Source organism: Protopterus annectens, chromosome 5.part0, assembly GCF_019279795.1.
Source record: "Protopterus annectens isolate FY-2018-M chromosome 5.part0, PAN1.0, whole genome shotgun sequence".
In the NCBI taxonomy this organism is placed as follows: Eukaryota; Metazoa; Chordata; order Ceratodontiformes; family Protopteridae; genus Protopterus; species Protopterus annectens.
The window spans coordinates 772075331-772093895 of record NC_056735.1 but is presented as its reverse complement, the minus strand read 5'-3'; the positions used below and the strand labels follow the sequence as shown (position 1 = coordinate 772093895).

The window sequence follows — 18565 nt, the reverse complement described above, 5'->3', positions numbered from 1 at the left end:
AGATGCTCCACAATAACTATAAGAATCAATCAGAAGAGGTTAGAATCTGAGGGTATTGCTACTCAAGGCTAGAAGTCTAAACCTCAAGATGCATTCACTCGAGGCACTCCTTAAAATGGAGAACATCGACATCTTTGCAGTGACAGAGACCTGGTTCAAGGCTCCAGAGAGTACCCCTGCATTACCAGGCTATAATTCATACCACACCTTTTGGCCACCTAACCTGGGCAGAAACACTAAAGGCGGAGGCGTGTCCATATTCATTAAGGATATCCACACCTCCAGGCTAGTTGCTCAGCATAATGCATCCGAGATTATACAAGTGCAACTAACTCTGGGCAAGACCGCAATCCAAACTGCAGCTTGCTACAGATCCCCCACCATAGGTAGGTACTAGGGTATCTGCCCGAGGGCATTTATAAGCCTAGCCAGAGTGTGTCGGCTTTTGCCGCCCCACTGATTAATTAACTGAACCTCTGTCAAGCAGAGCCAATGAAGTGATCCCAGGGGTGTATTTTCTGTTACCCATCCACTCGTCAAGGTTTCTCTTGAAGAGTGTTATTGTGGGACTCTGCCTAATACAGTTAGGAATTTTGTTCCAAAGCGTGGGGAGTCTCTGTGACAGGAATCTATCCCTTCTGCATGTTCTATTTATTGTTGTGGCGAGGTTTAGCTGACTACAGCGCGTGGCTCTCACTGACTTGGATTTCTTTAGGTGAAACATGTCCATCAATTCTGAGTTGGACATGGCTTTGTAAGTCAGGCAGAGATCACCTCTGAGTAAGCAATATGCCAATGAGTACAGCCAGAGTTTTTTCAGTCGGGCTGCATAGGACATATGTTTGAGGCCAGTAATCCTGTTGGTGAGGTACTTTTGTGGTCTTTCCAGCTGTTGCAAGTGTCTTGTGAGGTACATCCCAAATGGGGCATTGTACTCTATGGTGGGTCTGATGAGTGACGAGTAGAGGGGCACTATAACATCTTTATTTCTAGATGCGAACCCCTTAGTAATTAGAGGGGCCACATAGAAGGATTTCCTAACTACTTTGGCAATATGATTGTCAAAGGAAGATTACTATCTACCTGGGTCCCCAGATCTCTTATTACCTCTTCTGTATTAAGGGGGCTGCCGCCTATGTGGTAATTCATGGGTGTTTTGTTTTTCCCAAATGGGATGACTATGCATTTTTTGGCATTTAGCTTGAGGCCATGACCTTGACACCAGGCGTTTGTCTCAGTAAGGCCTTTTTGAAGGATGTCCGTGTCAGCCGGTGAGTCAATTATGGCTCCCAGTTTGCAGTCATTGGAGAACTTGGTTAGCCATAGTCCTCCTTTGTTTGCCTGTACTTCTGAGAAATATATGCCGAACAGTAGGGGTCCCAGAACTGAGCCTTGCGGGACACCACTTATGACTGGTTTAGAGTCGGACCTGGAGCCCACTATTCTTACCGTGTGATTTCTGTCAGTAAGCCAGTTGGCAACCCATCTTGTGATGTAGGGGTTTATGTTCAGGCTGGTGAGTTTTTCTATAATACCCGAGTGAGGAATGGTGTTGAACGCCTTGGCAAGATCAAGGTAGGCTGTGTGAAGCACCTTTCCCTCATCTATGGCCTTGGTGACTGTCTCAAAGAAGTCAACCAGGTTTAGTAGGCATGATCTGCCCTTAACAAAGCTGAACTGGGTCGGGTCAAGTGTTTGGAGGTTCCCAATGTCTTTGTTAATGAGTTCCATGATGATGCGCTCCATAGACTTGCAGACCAGGCTAGTCAGGCTTATGGGGCGATGGTTACCAGGGTCAGTTGTGGCCCCTCCTTTGTGGAGCGGAATAACCATTGCTGTGTGCCATTCTATGGGCACGTAGGCTGTGGAGAAGCTGAGGTTGAACAGTGTGTTTAGGTGGGGGGTTAGTTTGTTCTATAGTTCGTGCAAGACATAGCCTGGGACACCATCTGGCCCCAATGATGTTGTGTTTTTGGCTTTTGAAAGGGCTGTTTTCACCTGTGCTTCTGTGATTTCCAGGACACTACAGTTTTCCGGTATTGTTGTGGGCGCTTTTGAAGGTGAGAGGGAGATGAAGTTTGCACTGAACCTATCTGCCAGTATGTTGGCAATATCAGTAGGTTCCGTATATTTTGCACTATCTCAGAGCATATCTGCGAGTTGCCACTTAGATTCTTGACAAAGCTAAAGAAGGGTCTGTGGTTATCTTTCTAATCCTTGGATATTTTTCTTTCGAAGTTAGCCTTGGATGATTTTATGAGGGACCTTAGTTTCTTACTGATACTGATCAGGGATGTCTTTCCTTCTTGGGATTTGCTTTTTTTCTGAACTAATTTCCTCCTTTTGTTGTATAACCCTGTTTATGGCAGGGGTCCACCAGACTGGTTTCCTTCTCTTAGGGGAGCGAGTCTTCGTTTTGCTAGGGATGGCACGATCCATGCATCCTTGTAGGTGTTCAGAGTGCAATTGTAAAGGATTCTGCATCTTAGGCAGTGTTATCCTTTAGCATGGGGGCTGTGAAACTTACCACCTCTGCCTTAAGTAAGGTGAAGTTTGCTTTAGAAAAGTTTTTCACTGTGGTTTGCTTGGTTTGGGGTGGTGGTAGGTTGTGGACATCCAGGGTGATTAGTTTACGGTCTGATCTAATCAGTGACGGGTTGACCTCCGGTACAGAGCACGTCACCCATGTTGGTGATGACCAGGTCCAATATGTTGTGGTCTCTGGCAGGGGAGTTTACCAGCTGATCCAGGGCATTTGAGTTGATAAATTCCAGGAGGTGTGAGCCTGGGAGTTTGTACTCAAGTAGTTTTCCCAGTTAATGGTAGGGTAATTGAAATCTCCCAATATCAGGGTGTTCCGTAGGACCTTCATATTTTCCAGTGTCTCCAGAAAGGCGGAGTGGTGGTCCTGGGTCATGGAGGGTGATCTGCAGCAGGTCACAATTTGCATTGCAGATTTGCCCGATGTTAGTTGCACATGGATGATCTCAGAGGTATAATGCTGCGCCCACTAACCTGGAGGTGTGGGTATCCTTGATGAATATGGATACACTCCCTCCTTTGTGTTTCGGTCCATGTTCTGTGGCTGAAATGTGTGGTATGAGTTGTAGCCCAGTAGTGCAGGAGTGCACTCTGGAGCCTTGAAAGTACAGTTTTGTACCTACCATAAATATAGATGTTCGAATGTTCACCCTGCTGCAGTCATCACACTTGGGTTATCCTGCCGTCAGGCAGTCCCACAGTCAGCCCGAATTCCAAAGTCTTGGTCCGGCGTCGGTTGTTGTCACTTCTTCCCTGACGTCAGTGCGTCAGGGGTATATAAGAGGCATCCGACGCCATTTCCTTCAGTTTTTCTTGCCCCAGATGTCAGGTACCCCCAAAAGGTAAGCAATATATATATATATATATATATATATATATATATATATATATATTTACATATGGCTATATAAAAATAAAACAAAACCCTTAGATACAAGCAAATACACCACAGAGGTAGTATAGGATAAAGTGGTAGAGATAAGTTCAGCTAGTTCACAGGGGATGGAGGGAAGGTAACCTGGACTGCAGCAGGTTGAACACTCGAACATCTACATTTATGGTAGGTACAAAACTGTACTATCTTCATCGTGTTACCCTGTTGCAGTCATCACACTTGGATTGAATCCCAAAGCTAAGGAGGGGAGGTGGAGTCAAACAGGGTTAGAAGATGATAGTAGGCCCTGCAAAACTGCAGTGGCAAAACCAGCTCTAGTCTTAGAGTAAAGAGTGATAGTGTTTGGTGAAGGTGTGCACTGAACTCCAAGTAGCAGCTTCCAGAATATCCTTGGTTGGCACTCCCCTGAGAAAGGCTGCTGATGTAGCTGTAGCCCTGGTGGAGTGGGACCTAATGTTAGCAGGTACTGGTTTCCCATGATGTGTGTAGCAGAAACATATGCAATGTCCTATCCATTTAGAAATGGTCTGTTTTGAGACAGCTTTTCCTTGTGATACTGTAGCATAGGCTACAAAGTGCTGGTCAGTTTTTCTGAAAGCCTTAGTTTTATCCAAGTAGTAACATAACTGCCTGTGAATGTCCAAAGAGTGCAGGAGTCTTTCTCCTTTATTCTGGGGATTTGGGAAGAAGGCGGGCAAGTGAATGGTTTGGTTTATGGCCACACTGGATACCACCTTTGGCATAAAGGAAGGATTAGTTCGTAGAGAAACTCTGTCTTGATGAAAAAAAAAAAAGGTTCCACTGCCATTAGTGCCTGTAGCTCTGAGACTCTTCTAGCTGAGGTTATTGCTAGTAGTAGGGGCAGTTTTCCATGAAAGAAATTTTAAATCAGTTGAAAAAGCTGGTTCAAAGGGCAGCATTGTAAGCTTTTCCAGGACAAAGTTGAGATCCCAAGTAGGTGTTGGAGCTCTCCTTGGCGGTCTTAAGTTCTTAGCCCCTCTGAGATACTGTCTTAGGAGTGGATGTGAGAATAAAGAAGGATCCGTGCTGTAATGAGCTGAAATTGCTGAGGCGTGGATCTTAATAGATGAAAGTCCAGTTAAACATTGTAGAATCTGAGGAATGTTCGGCTCCAGGGGATTTAGGTCTTTAGCCTGGTGCCAGGAGCAAAATCTTTTCCATTTGTCTGAATAGGTTTTCCTGGTGCTGGGCCTCCTGGCCTCCAGAATGACATCCATAACAGCTTTGGATAAAGGTTTTGGCTGGTTGTTTAGGTAATTTGCCATGCAACCAGGTTTAAAGTCTTGCGCTGGCTGTGTAGAATCAGATTGTCTTGCTGGGTGAAGAGGTGAGGAATTTGTGGAAAAATCCATGGTGGGCCCTGGGCCATGGTCCTTAAAATTGGATACCAATGTTGGCGTGGCCAATCTGGTGCAACGAGAATCATTTGTGGTCTCTCTAATTTGACTTTCAGCAGTACCTTTGCCAGAAGAGGCAGTGGAGGGAAGGCATACACTGTTAATGTTTTCCAACTGAATGAGAGAGCGTCCACTTTCCAAGCTAGTGGATGGAAGGTCCTTGTGCAAAATTTTTGAAGTTGGTGGTTGTGGGAGCTTACAAACAGATCTATGTCTGGACGTCCCCATTTTTGAGCTACCATTGCAAATACTCGTGGATCTAGTTTCCATTCGTGTGAATCCATGATGTTTCTGCTTAGGTCATCTGCCAATGTGTTTTTCTTTCCTGGCAGGAATTGTGCTTGTAATTGAACCTGGTAAGACAGTGCAGTGTTCCACAAGGTCATTGCCTGCCTGCATAGAGGGAAGGAATGTGTGCCCCCTTGCTTGCTTATGTACCACATAACTGTGGTGTTGTCTGTCCTTATTAGTAGTCCTGGGTGTAGAAGGTCCTTGAAAGCTGTTAGGGCATTCTGTACTGCTAACATTTCTTTTTGATTGATATGCAGGTGTCTCTGATCTGTAGTCTATTTGCCCTGAATGCACTGTCCTGCCATGTGTGCCCCCCAGGCATAGTCCGATGCATCTGTTGTCAGTTTGCCTGGCTGTGGGTAAGATGAAAGGCTGACCCTTGTTGAGGTGACATGCCTGTGCCCACCATAGAAACTCCTGTTGAAGGCAGGGAATGAGTGGAATCATTGTTTCCACCTGTGGCTGTGCTGAGTCCATACACATTTCAGGTACCATTGTAATTTCCTCATATGCAGTTTTGCAAATGGTATTAGTAGAATGCAAGATGCCATGAATCCCAAGGCCTACAGAATTTTTCTTGCAGGGAGTTCGGTCTTTGTTGCCATTATTTTGAAATATGGAAACAGTTGTCGTTTGTCTGGTGTGAGATAAGCCATCAGGGCCGTTGTATTCAAGCTGGCACCCAGGAATGTTATGTTTTGTGAGGGCACTAGTTTTGATTTCTTTTCGTTTACTGTGTACCCTAGGCAACTTAGAAGGTGTTTGACATATGCCACATGCTGTAAAAGAATGTCCTTGCTTTCTGCTTGAATAAGACAGTCGTCCAGGTATGGATATATTTGAATTCCTCTTTGTCTGCAGTATGCAGTTACTGGTGCCAGGAATTTTGTGAAGACCCTGGGCGCAGTACATAAGCCAAAAGGCAGTGCAGAGAATTGATAATGCATTGAACCTGCAATGAAGCGGAGGTATCTTCTGCAATTTTGTCTGATAGGGACATGCAGGTATGCCTCCTTGAGGTCCAAAGTGACTAGCCAAGCATTCTTGCCCAGCATGGGAAGAAGCTGCTGTAGTGTTAGCATCTTGAATTTTGGTACTTGCAGATAGGTGTTCAGAATTGAAAGATCCAGAATGGGTCTCCATGGTTTGTCCTTTCTTGGAACTAGGAAGAGTCTTGAGTAAAATCCTTGTCCCTGCTCCTGTGTAGGTACCTGTTGAATGGCTCTCATGTTCATGAGAGCTGTAATTTGTTTTTGTGCCTCTGCCCATTGATTTGGTGGCAGGTTTGGCATTCCTTTGATCCTTGGTAAAGTATGAAAGTGGAATCTGTATCCTTGAGAGACAATGTTTAGAACCCATTTGTCTTTTGTGATGATGTGCCAGCTGTCTGCAAAAAATGCTAGTTTTCCTCCCAAGGGTGTTGCCAGGAGAGATTTGCTTGGTAGTTTGAGGATACAGTCATTGTGTCTGCCTTCTGCTAGCTTGGGGCCTGTCTTCTCCTCCTTTCTGGGTAGCAGAACCCCATTGGAGAGGTTTGCAAGGGCCCTATGACTGACCTCTGCCCCTTGGGCATCTGTATTTGCCCCTCTGTGATCTGATTGAAGCTGGAAAGGACAAATTTTTTGTTGGCCAATTTCTGCTGAAGCGAGAGGGTTGTACCTGCAAGAAATCCTTGACAGTTTGCATAGATTTAGCCTTATCCTCCATTTTCTTTAAAACCTCTTCTGCTTTGACACCAAATAATACATCCTGTTGTAAAGGTGCATCTAATAATTTTGCTTTAATATGGTCATGGAGGGTTTGCTCTTTTAACCAAGCATGTCTACGAATGACTGAGCCAGTAACAGCTGCTCTACAGGAAGCTTCCAGTGAATCAAATCTGCATTGTAAAGTATGCTTGCCCACCTGTTCAGCTGCATGCAACAGATCCTGTATTTCCTTGAACTCAGGCTGTTCTGAGTGTGTGCTCATTTTTTGTTTTAACTGAGACATCAGGAATTGTTGATATTTCAACAAGTGAAACTGGCAATTTAATGCTCTCATAGCCAGAGTTGCAGAGGTGTATATTTTCTTTCCCCATCTATCTAGGGCTCTGGAATCTCTTTCGGAGGGCACAGGATTTTTAGCCATAGAAGCCTTTGCTCCCTTAGGACCCTGGGATATGTTTTCTGGGTCAGCTGCAGGGCTTTTATGAATGTATTTGTGAGAGTCAGGTACTCTGTAGTATATGTCTGGTTTGGCTGGAGCAGGAGGTAGAGTGTCTGGATTTAAACTAGACTCCAAGTAGACATCATCCACAATATCTAAAACAGGAGGAATAGCAAGAGGTCTGTGCTGGGGTAATAGAAGGAACTCCCAGAGCCTTTTCTTAGAATCTGAGTAATCCTCGCCTTCCCAATGGAAATGTTCCCTCATGGTATGTAATGTTTCCCCAAAGGAATAGTGTTCAGGAGGAGATGCTGAGGGAATAGAGTCTTCAGCATCAGAATCCTCATAAGGTGGAAAAGTGTAATCCTGTTCCTCAGAAGAATCTGAGGAGAGAGAAACCTGGTCAGAGGATGCATAATCCTCCTCTTGTCTTGGTCTTTTATCAGGAGGGGGATGGGAACCCCTGATAAGGGTAATTAAATCTTCAGCCATCTTAAGCATCTGTTTCTTAGGTATGGGGCCTTGACCTGTAGACTGATGAACAGTTTTCTTAAGCTTTAAAGGAGTTTTAAGCTTAGCATAAGATTTAATGGTGAGTGTAGTCGGCCTGAAGACACCTTCTGCAACCAAAGGTGTTTCCTCTGCACCGGTGTCTAAATCTGCTCCGGTGTCGGTAGATGGCTGCGTCGGCCTAGTAAACTCCGCTTGGGAGTCGGCAGCTGTCTGGGGTTCCAGTTCTGCAGTCGTCAGGGGCTGTGTAGGCGCCTCACTGAAAACCGGAGAACCGGCGACAGGCCCAGCTGAGGCCTCGGGGTCTGGCTTATTCCTAGGCTGCCTGTCCTTATCCTTGCGTTTTTTATGAATTGCGGTCGGCTGCTCTGACGGCATGATATAATTGAATTTTCTACCAAAGTAATGCCGTGCGAAGTCAAAACGGCGTTTGATAGTGCATTTATTAAACCTAGAGCAAAACCGACAACCTGTGACGTCGTGGTCTGGGCCTAGGCAAGGATTACAAAAGGAATGGAAGTCCTTATGAGGTATTTGCTTCCCACAAGAAATGCAATTGTTAACTTTTTCTGACATCGGACTGAGGCAAGAAAATGTTCCCCAATGGGGTACTTAGCTTTATTGAAGACTTTGGACTGAAATTCAAATCGAAAATCTCGGGTGTCGGCCGACCGGCACTTGTGAACTGCTTCTGCTTCAGGCACCGCGCGGCAAGAAAGACTGGAGAAAATGGCGTTGGATGCCTCTTATATACCCCTGACGCAATGACGTCAGGCAAGAAGCGACAGCAACTGACGCCGGACCAAAACTTTGGAATTCGGGCCGACTGCGGGACCGCCTGACGGCAGGATAACCCAAGTGTGATGACTGCAGCAGGGTAACACGATGAACATTAAGTTTCAGTTACTTCACAAATGTCGACGTTCTCCATACTTAGGAGTGCTTCCAGCGCATGCATTTTGAGATTTAAACTCCTGGCGTTGAGTAGCATAACCCTCATTTTTTTACTTGTGCTGTTTATGGAGGTGGGTTTGAGCCTTGCCTAAAAAAGGCACTATGGGGGCAGCAAGAGCCTTGGCCAGTATTCGAAAGCCAAGGGGTGACAGGTGCAAGCTGGCTCTTGTGAAGCAACGCGGCTTGTCGAGCATGTCATCCCAGGCTGACAGACACTGGATCCCCTTTGAATGACACGAGAAGCTTAGCCAATTGTTGAAATTGATCATTTTTTCTTTATACTGAGGTATCATTCTTGGTGAGGGCAGGATGCTACTCGGGGTCAGGGTCATACCCGCCTGGGCTACATGATCAGAGAGCTCTTCCATGTCTCTTTTCATGTAGCCCAGGGAGGTACGTCTCAGGTCATTCACACCAACATGAACAATGACAGAGTCACATTTGTACTTGTTCTGGAGTGACCTGAGTGCTTGTGTTATGTGGCAGATTCTGGCTCCCGACAGGCAGCTAACAGTAACTTTCTCCTTGTCCAGCCTACTGAGTGGGGCGTCAGTGTGCCTGACTATTGAGTCACCTATTACTAGTGTGTTAGGTATGTTATTTCGCCTAAAGGGCTGTGACTGTGTTTTATGTGTTGTTTGGTTTGTGACGGGAGGTGCAGGTTTTGTGGGTGTCTGCTTTGGAGCTCTCTGATGCTTTTGCAGGTTTTTATTTACAGCCTCAGAGTATGATTTTGTGCATTTATGTGTATTTTTTGCCAGTGCTGGTTTAGTAGGTCTATGTGAGGCTGGAGGTGTGGTGCAAGTGTTAACCTTCTCCTCATGACTGTCTGTTCCAGTCTTGAGTGGAGATACCTTAGCCTCCAGTTTCGCTGTATAATTGCATCTCTCGCATATCTTCGTGTTTTGTGGTAGGAGGAGAGGGCTGTCTGTGTACATGAGGCAGTTGTAACATTGCCTCAGGATACCCAGATTCACCAGCTGGACTGGAGAGTACACCTGAAATTGCCCTTTGGTCATGCCTGAATAGTAGGGTGAGCTGCTTTGTCGCTTGATTGGTGAGGGGTGGATAAAGAGCCTTGCCCCACTGGGCAGTCAAGTGTCGGGGTATATTAGTGCTTGCTATTAGGTCTGAGCAAGTGCTGGACTGTAGGATGCTTTCTGAGTGCTTAGGTTGAGAGTTAGACTAGTTTCAAGTGAAAAACTGAAGAGGAGACTTAGTGGAGCTGGGAATAATTTAACCCTAGCTAACCGGTGCTGCCCGGCGCACAAAACTGTGCAAACGCAGATTTTAAACTACTAACTTCTAGGCTGGAACCACTCCTCCAGGGACAGATGACTGCTCAAAGTTTCCCTCTCTCACAGGTGAACAGAGAAACTTCCCTCTATCCAAGTAATGTATGGGCAACTCAGAAACTTGTAACACAGCCCTGAACTCAGCACTAGCCTGAAAACTGGACTATACTAGCTTAGAAAGGCAGGAAACAAGAATTTTTTTTTTTTATTTTATTTTTAAAAGATATGGCAAAAACAGTAAAAAGTACACTTAAAAACTTTAAACGACTACAAGTGATCAGAAAAGGCTATCACACTTTAGTGTGTAGCCTACAACAGTTAAACAATTTATTTAAACAAAAAACAACTTTTTAAAAGTGCAGGCAGTCAAATAAGTACAATATGTGAAAAAAAAAACAAGCTTTTAAATCACAATATGTGCTGGAAAATTAGTGTTTAGGCGGAAAACAGTTAAGTACAGCAAGAAAATACAGAAAACTGATACTCAATCACTCCAAAGTCTCTCTTTTAAGCTAGAAGGCTTATATCAGTTTAAGGCTTTCTAGTGCTTTCCAGTAGGTTAGTTACAGGGAAGATGGGAAACAAGCAAGATGAAGTAGGTGAGGGATCCTTCTATGTTAGGTTCCAAGAAACAGACTGCTCAGTCTGACAGACTTCTCAATATAATATCTAAATATTATTTCTGGGATAGCTTACAGAATGACATCACATCTGGTCATCTGACTCTGTTTCCCACACTATCACCACCACTAAATGCTGGCAGGATTTTATCACCTATGTATTACCATACACACAGATAGAACCTTAATAAGATCTGTTTCAGTTCCAGGAAGTCATAAAAGCATACAACACCTCCACTCTTCCTACAGGAGCTAATAAACCATACTTCTTACACACACTGCATGTCTGGCTTCATTCAAAACTATGAGATAACATTTCTATGGCCTAGGCCAAGTAATTTAATTTTCTTATTGTTTCTCAAAGTCAGGAGGATTGAGATTAACCTTGTCTTCCAGTATTCCTCTGTTACAGTATATACATTTAAATAGTTACAATAATGCATGTACATTTATTTGCTGCCCAGCAGGACACACTATTGATACATTTTTAACACAAGCAGCTTTACAAATACATTTTTCAACACAAGCATCTGTACAAATCAGTTTGATATACAAATGACATATAATTCTTTATAAAATTCCAGCTAGCTGTGCTGGTATATGTCACACATCCACTGCCTTACATCTCCTGGGATAGCTGGCAATACCTCATATCGTCACACTGGTAATGAAGTAAACATGAGTCAACAGCATTTTCCTAATTAACTGTCAAAATGAGAGGAATTTAAGGAATGAATAGTGGAAATAATTACAGAGTTATTACAGATGTCAAGCATTTCTTCAGAAAGGACATCAAGGGAGTGAAATAAAATGAAAAGGAGTTTAAAAATATAGCAAAGATAAGACAAAGAAATATGGGGAAGAAATAATAAAAATTATTTAGTGGGGTTGTCAAAGGATAAATTGCAGAAGAGGAGGAATCTCACAGAGCAAGAGGGGGAACTGCTAAGTTATAAAGGGAATATAAAGGAGTATTTAGACAACATGCACAAATTTAGAAAGGTGGCTCTTAAGCAAATATTTCTGACAGAAAACTCCAGAGCACAAATTCTCTTAGCACAACTACCCAGGGTAGCAGAGCCAATGATGGCCTTAACAAAAACCTTGACTAAGGAAAGAAATTCAGTCTTTTTTTTCTTTCAAGGAAGAAATCAGTAATATCCAAGCTTTAATATTCAAAGCTATGAAAATCAGCAAAATCAGTATTTCCCAATAGACTGATATGACAACTGCTTACTAGGATACACAAAGGCATACCTGAAAATACTGCCTTACTCACTACCCAAACAATATTCACTGCTCTGGTGTTACACAGGGGGTAAAAGTGAAAGAACAAATGACCACAGTTATGAATTTAAAGTTGCATTTGTCATGCATAAACACATCATATATCTCCTTGCATCTAACTTCCCTTCTCCCGAAAAGAATCAGGAACAAATACTCAAATTAGGGAAAAGTTTTAAATATTACTTTAATACATTTAGAAAGTTGCTAAAATAACAGGTTTTGCATTTGCAGGCATTTTTGGAAAAATACAAACTCTGAACTGCTCATGTCTGCCATTATTTAGTACCTATAATCCACACAAATTTGCCAAAAAAAACTACAAATCTTGTGAGAAGCACAAACCAAACAAATTATGAAACTGGGACAGTTGAGAACAATGTCTCCTGCAGAAACACACACAACCACCAATTACAGATACTTGTAAGACTGTATACACTGCAGATATCTACCTGCAATCACATAAATGCAAATAGCCTACAATTATATTTCAGATCACTGCTGTCAGTCATATTTTAGATCTCTGTTGTCAGAATAACAGGTTTTACATTGCATTTTCTGAAAGCTGTGAAGTCTGAAACTCAAATGTCTGTCACTCCTTAGCAAATGAAGTACTTAAATGATCAATTTGCTACAAAAAAAATACATTTTTGAAGCCCTTGGCTCTAATACTTATGATAGTGATCAAAAAAAGCTTGCCTCATGCTTCAGTAGCTGTACCCCAGCAGTCAGCAACAGCCAATTCCATCTTTTACATTAGCCAGCTTTCTGTTTCTTACCAGAGCAGAAAGCTGGCAAACTGATTAAGTGCACTGACCTTCTAAAGGTCAGTGCATTTAACTAATAACCTCCCTCATCCAGTGTCAGAAAGCTGGCTAAGGAGATACACATGCCACTTACATTTTCTCTCTTTAAACAATAAAGCTGCTTTTCTTAAAAATATATAAAAATGAACTGGGAATTGGTAGCAAAATAGTTCTCGGACAGGCACTGTTCCATGGAAATCACTTTAAGTAACACTGATCTAAATACAACACCTCACTCAAACCTTCTGATTAAATAGCTGTTGGGAAAGCAAACATCGGTTCTGTACAAACCAGGATATTCTCTATAAAAGGTGTAATGAAATAAAAAAAGCTGGTAACCTTCATCATTTCATTGACTTCAGGAACAACTGAGTTGTCCAGCCAGAGAGAACACAGCCTGAAGATCCAAATGTCATGATCCTCTCCACTTTCTAGACAGCTGATGTAATTCTCCACTGCTTTACAGAGGAAACGTTTTCGATCTTCCAGTAGTGCATGCAATGCCCGTTCATCCAGTTCAAGCTCTCTCTGAACTTTTACTGTATATCTGTTTAAAAAAGAGACATGCATTTTTATCATTCCAAAAATACAAAATGTGTTCATTATTTTTACTTAAACAGCATTCCAGTCAGTAACTATTTACTATGTGAGCTAAGCTGCAATAAACAGCACATCACTGCAATTAAAGTGTGTTTACAGTAAATCAAAATATTAAAAAAAATCCCAATCAGCAAATATACTTCCTAATCATTCTCTAATCATGAAGCAGCACCCACCCACACCTGGAATGTTGCATCTCATACCATCAAGGCTCACTCACAAATGTCAGTGGAAGCAAAATATAAGATGCAGCTTCTTCACCTTCAATAATTTTGACATATTTGAGGCAAGGGTTTGGCAGTGGGAGACTGTACATAACAGGATCAAACAACAACAATAAAACACAAAAAAAGGGAAAAAAATGGTTCCTAATTCTGTCTTTTTGAGGGGAGTCTAACTGAATAAAATTTTCTTGGTGATCTGTAGGTCTTGGTGGCACCCGAGTAACTTAACTATCTTTTTCAAGGCGGGTTCAATCAGCATGCCAGTGTTCTTGAATATGCCCCGATTCTGAGGATGAATTTCATAGGTGTTATAGGCTGTTGCTGATAATCAGATGCTACAATAATGTAAATCAAAGATGTAGCTTACGTTACCATAAAATATCATAGACGACACAGTGGTACAGCATTAGCATTGTCGCCTCACAGCAAGAGGTTTTCTGGTTCGATTCTCAGCTGGAGTTCCTTTGGAGTCTACATGTCCTCCCTGCATTTGTGTGGATTTCCTCTGGGTGCTCCAGTTTTCTCCCACATTACAAAGACATGGGTCTGAAGCATTTCTACCTGGGCCTCCGCTGAAAATTGGCTTTGTTCCAAGTCAGACTTTCCCAGTTAACAAGTGTTATATAAAATAAAATAAAGTATTGTTTTATGACTTTGTTTTGTTAGAATCAGCTTAATGCCAGGTTATTATGAAACATACTGTTACTGCTACAAAATCAGTTTTTGCAATACTTTAAATTAATGATGCATATTTATAGCATGCATTATTTCTCTTTTTTCATATTTTTGTTTTGTTTCACTTTTCCAGATTGTGCTTCCAAATGGTCTGTGAAGACCAGTAGAGCACTTATAAGGTCACCAAATAAATACATAGTTATGCAACATAAAATGTAACCTTAGATCCTCACTGCACTTAGAACTGAGACTACAAAAACCAAGCAATTGATGACTACTATTTGTGACTGTTGAAAAAACAAAGGGTAGAGAATTGAAAGTTTTCATAAGAAGGAACCTAACAATACAGGAGACATTAGGGCATTCTTGATTGCAAAGCTTTTTCCTTACTCCATAACTACACTTTACTTATACCACAAAGCCTGCAATTCTGGCAGAAGGACAAGAGAAACCCAAGCATAAAGAAAGGGCATCTCAGGATTGTCTACATAAAATGTAACCTTAGATCCTCACTGCACTTAGAGCTGAGACTACAAGAACCAAGCACTTGATCACTACGCTTTGTGACTGTTGAAAAAACAAAGGGTAGAGAATTGAAAGTTTTCATACGAAGGAACCTAACAATACAGGAGACATTAGGGCATTCTTGATGACTGCAAAGCTTTTTCCTTACTCCATAACTACACTTTACTTATACCACAAAGTCTGCAATTCTGGCAGACATACAAGAGAAACCCAAGCATAAAGAAAGGGTATCTCAGGATTGTCTACATAAAATGTAACCTTAGATCCTCACTGCACTTAGAGCTGAGACTATAAGAACCAAGCAATTGATGACTACACTTTGTGACTGTTGAAAAAACAAAGGGTAGAGAATTGAAAGTTTTCATACGAAGGAACCTAACAATACAGGAGACATTAGGGCATTCTTGATGACTGCAAAGCTTTTTCCTTACTCCATAACTACACTTTACTTATACCACAAAGCCTGCAATTCTGGCAGACAGACAAGAGAAACCCAAGCATAAAGAAAGGGCGTCTCAGGATTGTCTACATAAAATGTAACCTTAGATCCTCACTGCACTTAGAGCTGAGACTACAAGAACCAAGCAATTGATGACTACCCTTTGTGACTGTTGAAAAAACAAAGGGTAGAGAATTGAAAGTTTTCATACAAAGGAACCTAACAATATAGGAGACATTAAGGCATTCTTGATGACTGCAAAGCTTTTTCCTTACTCCATAACTACACTACTTATACCACAAAGCCTGCAATTCTGGCAGACAGACAAGAGAAACCAAAGCATAAAGAAACGGTGTCTCAGGATTGTCTACATAATGCTTCTGTGCAACATGATTTCAACTACCACCTTTGGAAGAGCTGCTTCTCCCATACACCTGGGGAAGTTACTGATGTGAAATACGAATGCACCCTGATCAGTACCTCAACAGCAGAGACACTGGCTAGGGGCTGTGGTCAAAAGGTGGCTAGTGTTTGTCAGCGGCAGTAACTCTAGGACTTGCTGGCAAATACCAGAGTTTAAAGAAGCTGGCCAATGTACAATAGTTGTTTGTTAATGCCAAGGAGAATGATGGCTGTTACACAGCAGACGTTAAGGAAACAGATATAGTCAGTGCTAGCAGGGAGCAGGATAATTTCAACAGGTTAGAAAAGCAGCAACTGCAGCATTCCCAGATATAAAGCCTAACATGTGGATGCAGTTTGTTAAGCTTAAGATGTTTCCTATAGAGGTAGAGAAATACTGACAACTGACATCATTTAGAGATTGTTGGAAGATGGGATAAATATATGAGGAAAATCTGGTTCCTGTGGATATTCCTTCTTCTGAGGTGGTAATATCAGAGACAAGTGGTGGGGCAGGATTAATTTTTTGTAAATGAGGTTAATGTAGCACAAAAAGTTCAGTTGTTGACTACTTGTGGGAGTGGATGAAATACAGCCATTTTAAGAAGGGGAACAAAAGGGTGTGTTTCAGTTATATTGAAGTCATGTTTCTCTACACCACTGAAAATGCCTACATCACAGTGCCAGAAAGGAATTTATCAGTTATGCCATTAATTCAGGAAGAGAAACGCCTGACTGTCAGGTCTATGAATTAGGGAGGAGTAATGCAGATTCAATTTATTTTTTTACCATTGTTAACAAAGTATGTGAACTGGTCGAGTGATTTCAGCCATGACCTACTTGGCAATAAAAGCAGGAATGCAGCAGATCACTACAGTATGAAGACACTAGTGTGCCCATGTTGCAAGTTGTGCCACTTAGTTGGGAGTTTGCACTTGGACAGAAGACAGCATGCACCTCCAAAGGAAGCTATATAGCAGGGCCTGCAAGATTGTCTCCAGAGTGGGAATAGGACAGCCCACAGGATGTGTATACTGGCTTGCTCCCTATCATCTGACTCATGCTCCAAAGGGGGAAGAAATGGGCCACAGGTCTCTAACCAATGGAGGAATAAATGTGTCAAATGGGTCCAGAAATGGGTACTTCTGGGTCAATCCAGCTGACCACAAAAAAGAATCAAGTATCCAAAAGCACTTCTAAGAAAAATAGCTATGGGACCAAAAAGGATTACATTATACAGAACAAAAGACCAATTAAAGACACAGCAGATGTAGACAGTGGCTATCAATATAAGCTTAGCCAGTCATTAATATTATCCAACATGCTGGAACAATGAATTAAATTGGAGTTAATAAGAATTAAAAATACCCAAATGAACACTAATGACAATAGTTCTATACCCAGTTTTAGTCTTCTGCTATATATAAACACACATAAATTACTCATAGTAAGTAGACGTGAAATAATTATTCAGTGTTCCACATTTCAGCCGTGGAATGCTTGACCAACTGTTTGTCCTTGCACAGATACTAGAAGGTTTGTGATAGTTTGCCAGTGTTAAATACAGATTATTTGGACCAGGAGAAAGCATATGACTACATACCTGAGAGTATCTTCTGGAAAGCATTTCAACAATAAAGGGTCTTATAGCCTCTGCTGTGCGCCATTTGGTATTCCTAGATCTAAGCAGCAAGAGTTGTGTCTGTAGCCTCAGCGTTAATCAGAAGCTCAAAGTGAGCAGGACTCCAACAAGGGTGTTTCATTTCCTGGTCTGTTCTTAATATTCATAAAAAGGATGGACAGTATCCAGACTGTGGACATGAGGGCTGCATCTTCTAAGAGTCAGATAAGTGATTTTCACTTGTGTTGATTTGCAACTCAGCTGCTTCAAAAGCTGCATTTGAAGCAACTGGGATGCAAATCAACTTATACAAATTGTAGATCACAATTCTCTCTTTGAAAAGAATGGAATGTTCTCTGAAGGTGAGGGGGAAGCAGCTCCATCATGTGCACTGAAGTTTTATTCTGGGTGTTTGAAGAGATGGACCAGAGTGGGAGTGACTTTTGATGTGAATGCAGGGAATGCTGAGGATGGGTTTGGCAGTCTGGTATATAACCAGTTTGGTTATACAAAACTTTCTCATATGAACTAGAAATGGAAGGATCTTCACATGTGCACAAATTTAGAGCACAGAAGCAAAGCAAGTGTGAAGACAGAAAAGTAGATCATGTAAGACTACTCTAGCAAAATCTGGACTAGATCAAGCCTAGGATGTAACGCTTACTAAACGTATGGTACTTATCAAGGTCATAGTAACACAGATCTCCTGGAATACGCCATCAAAAAACAGAAGTGGAAATGGTCAATGTTTACTTTCCCAAACTGAAGCAAATGAAAGAAACATTTGTTTAACAGTATGGAAAAATGCACACTTTCAAGTCTTCTCATATCAAAAAGAAAACAAAAGCTATAGCGGTAACTTTCTTACTCATATATGAACTGATTCAACAATACCCATAGTTATGGGGACATGGCAAGATTAACTACTTAGTAGTATGGATTAAAATGGATTCTGTTTTGATAGCTGAGGATATGCTGAAAAAGACTAAACAGAAGACAATACAAAAATTAAGAAGCTGGAAGCTTTGGATTGTGAACAGAGATAGTAACATACAATCAGTGAAATGTTTTTAGTTCTGTTTGTCTTATAGAAAAGTCAACTGCATTTCCATCAACTGGAGAAGTTATGGATAACAATTAATGAAGAGTTGAAGGAATTTATCTGAGAGGGGAAGAGGGCAAGAGTTATATGGGATAAGTTGATTCTCCTCAAAGGACAATGTTGTTCACAGTAACCCGATTTGATGGGGCACTTTTAAGCTGTGCAGTTAAAATTCAAATACATAACTCAAGCAGAAGGTTATAAATCAAAGTGGA

At 41.9% G+C, this 18565-nt stretch overlaps 1 protein-coding gene across 3 annotated transcripts in view; it reads right to left on the bottom strand.

Annotated features, from left to right (window-relative positions):
- The window catches only part of ATM (ATM serine/threonine kinase), a 3174581-nt gene that overhangs the window by 594213 nt on the left and 2561803 nt on the right, over positions 1-18565 (bottom strand). For all 3 annotated transcript variants that reach the window (XM_044072618.1, XM_044072619.1, XM_044072620.1), the window contains one exon: positions 13102-13309. In XM_044072618.1, the coding sequence (XP_043928553.1) occupies positions 13102-13309 (208 nt within the window). The remainder of the gene's footprint in view (positions 1-13101; positions 13310-18565) is intronic.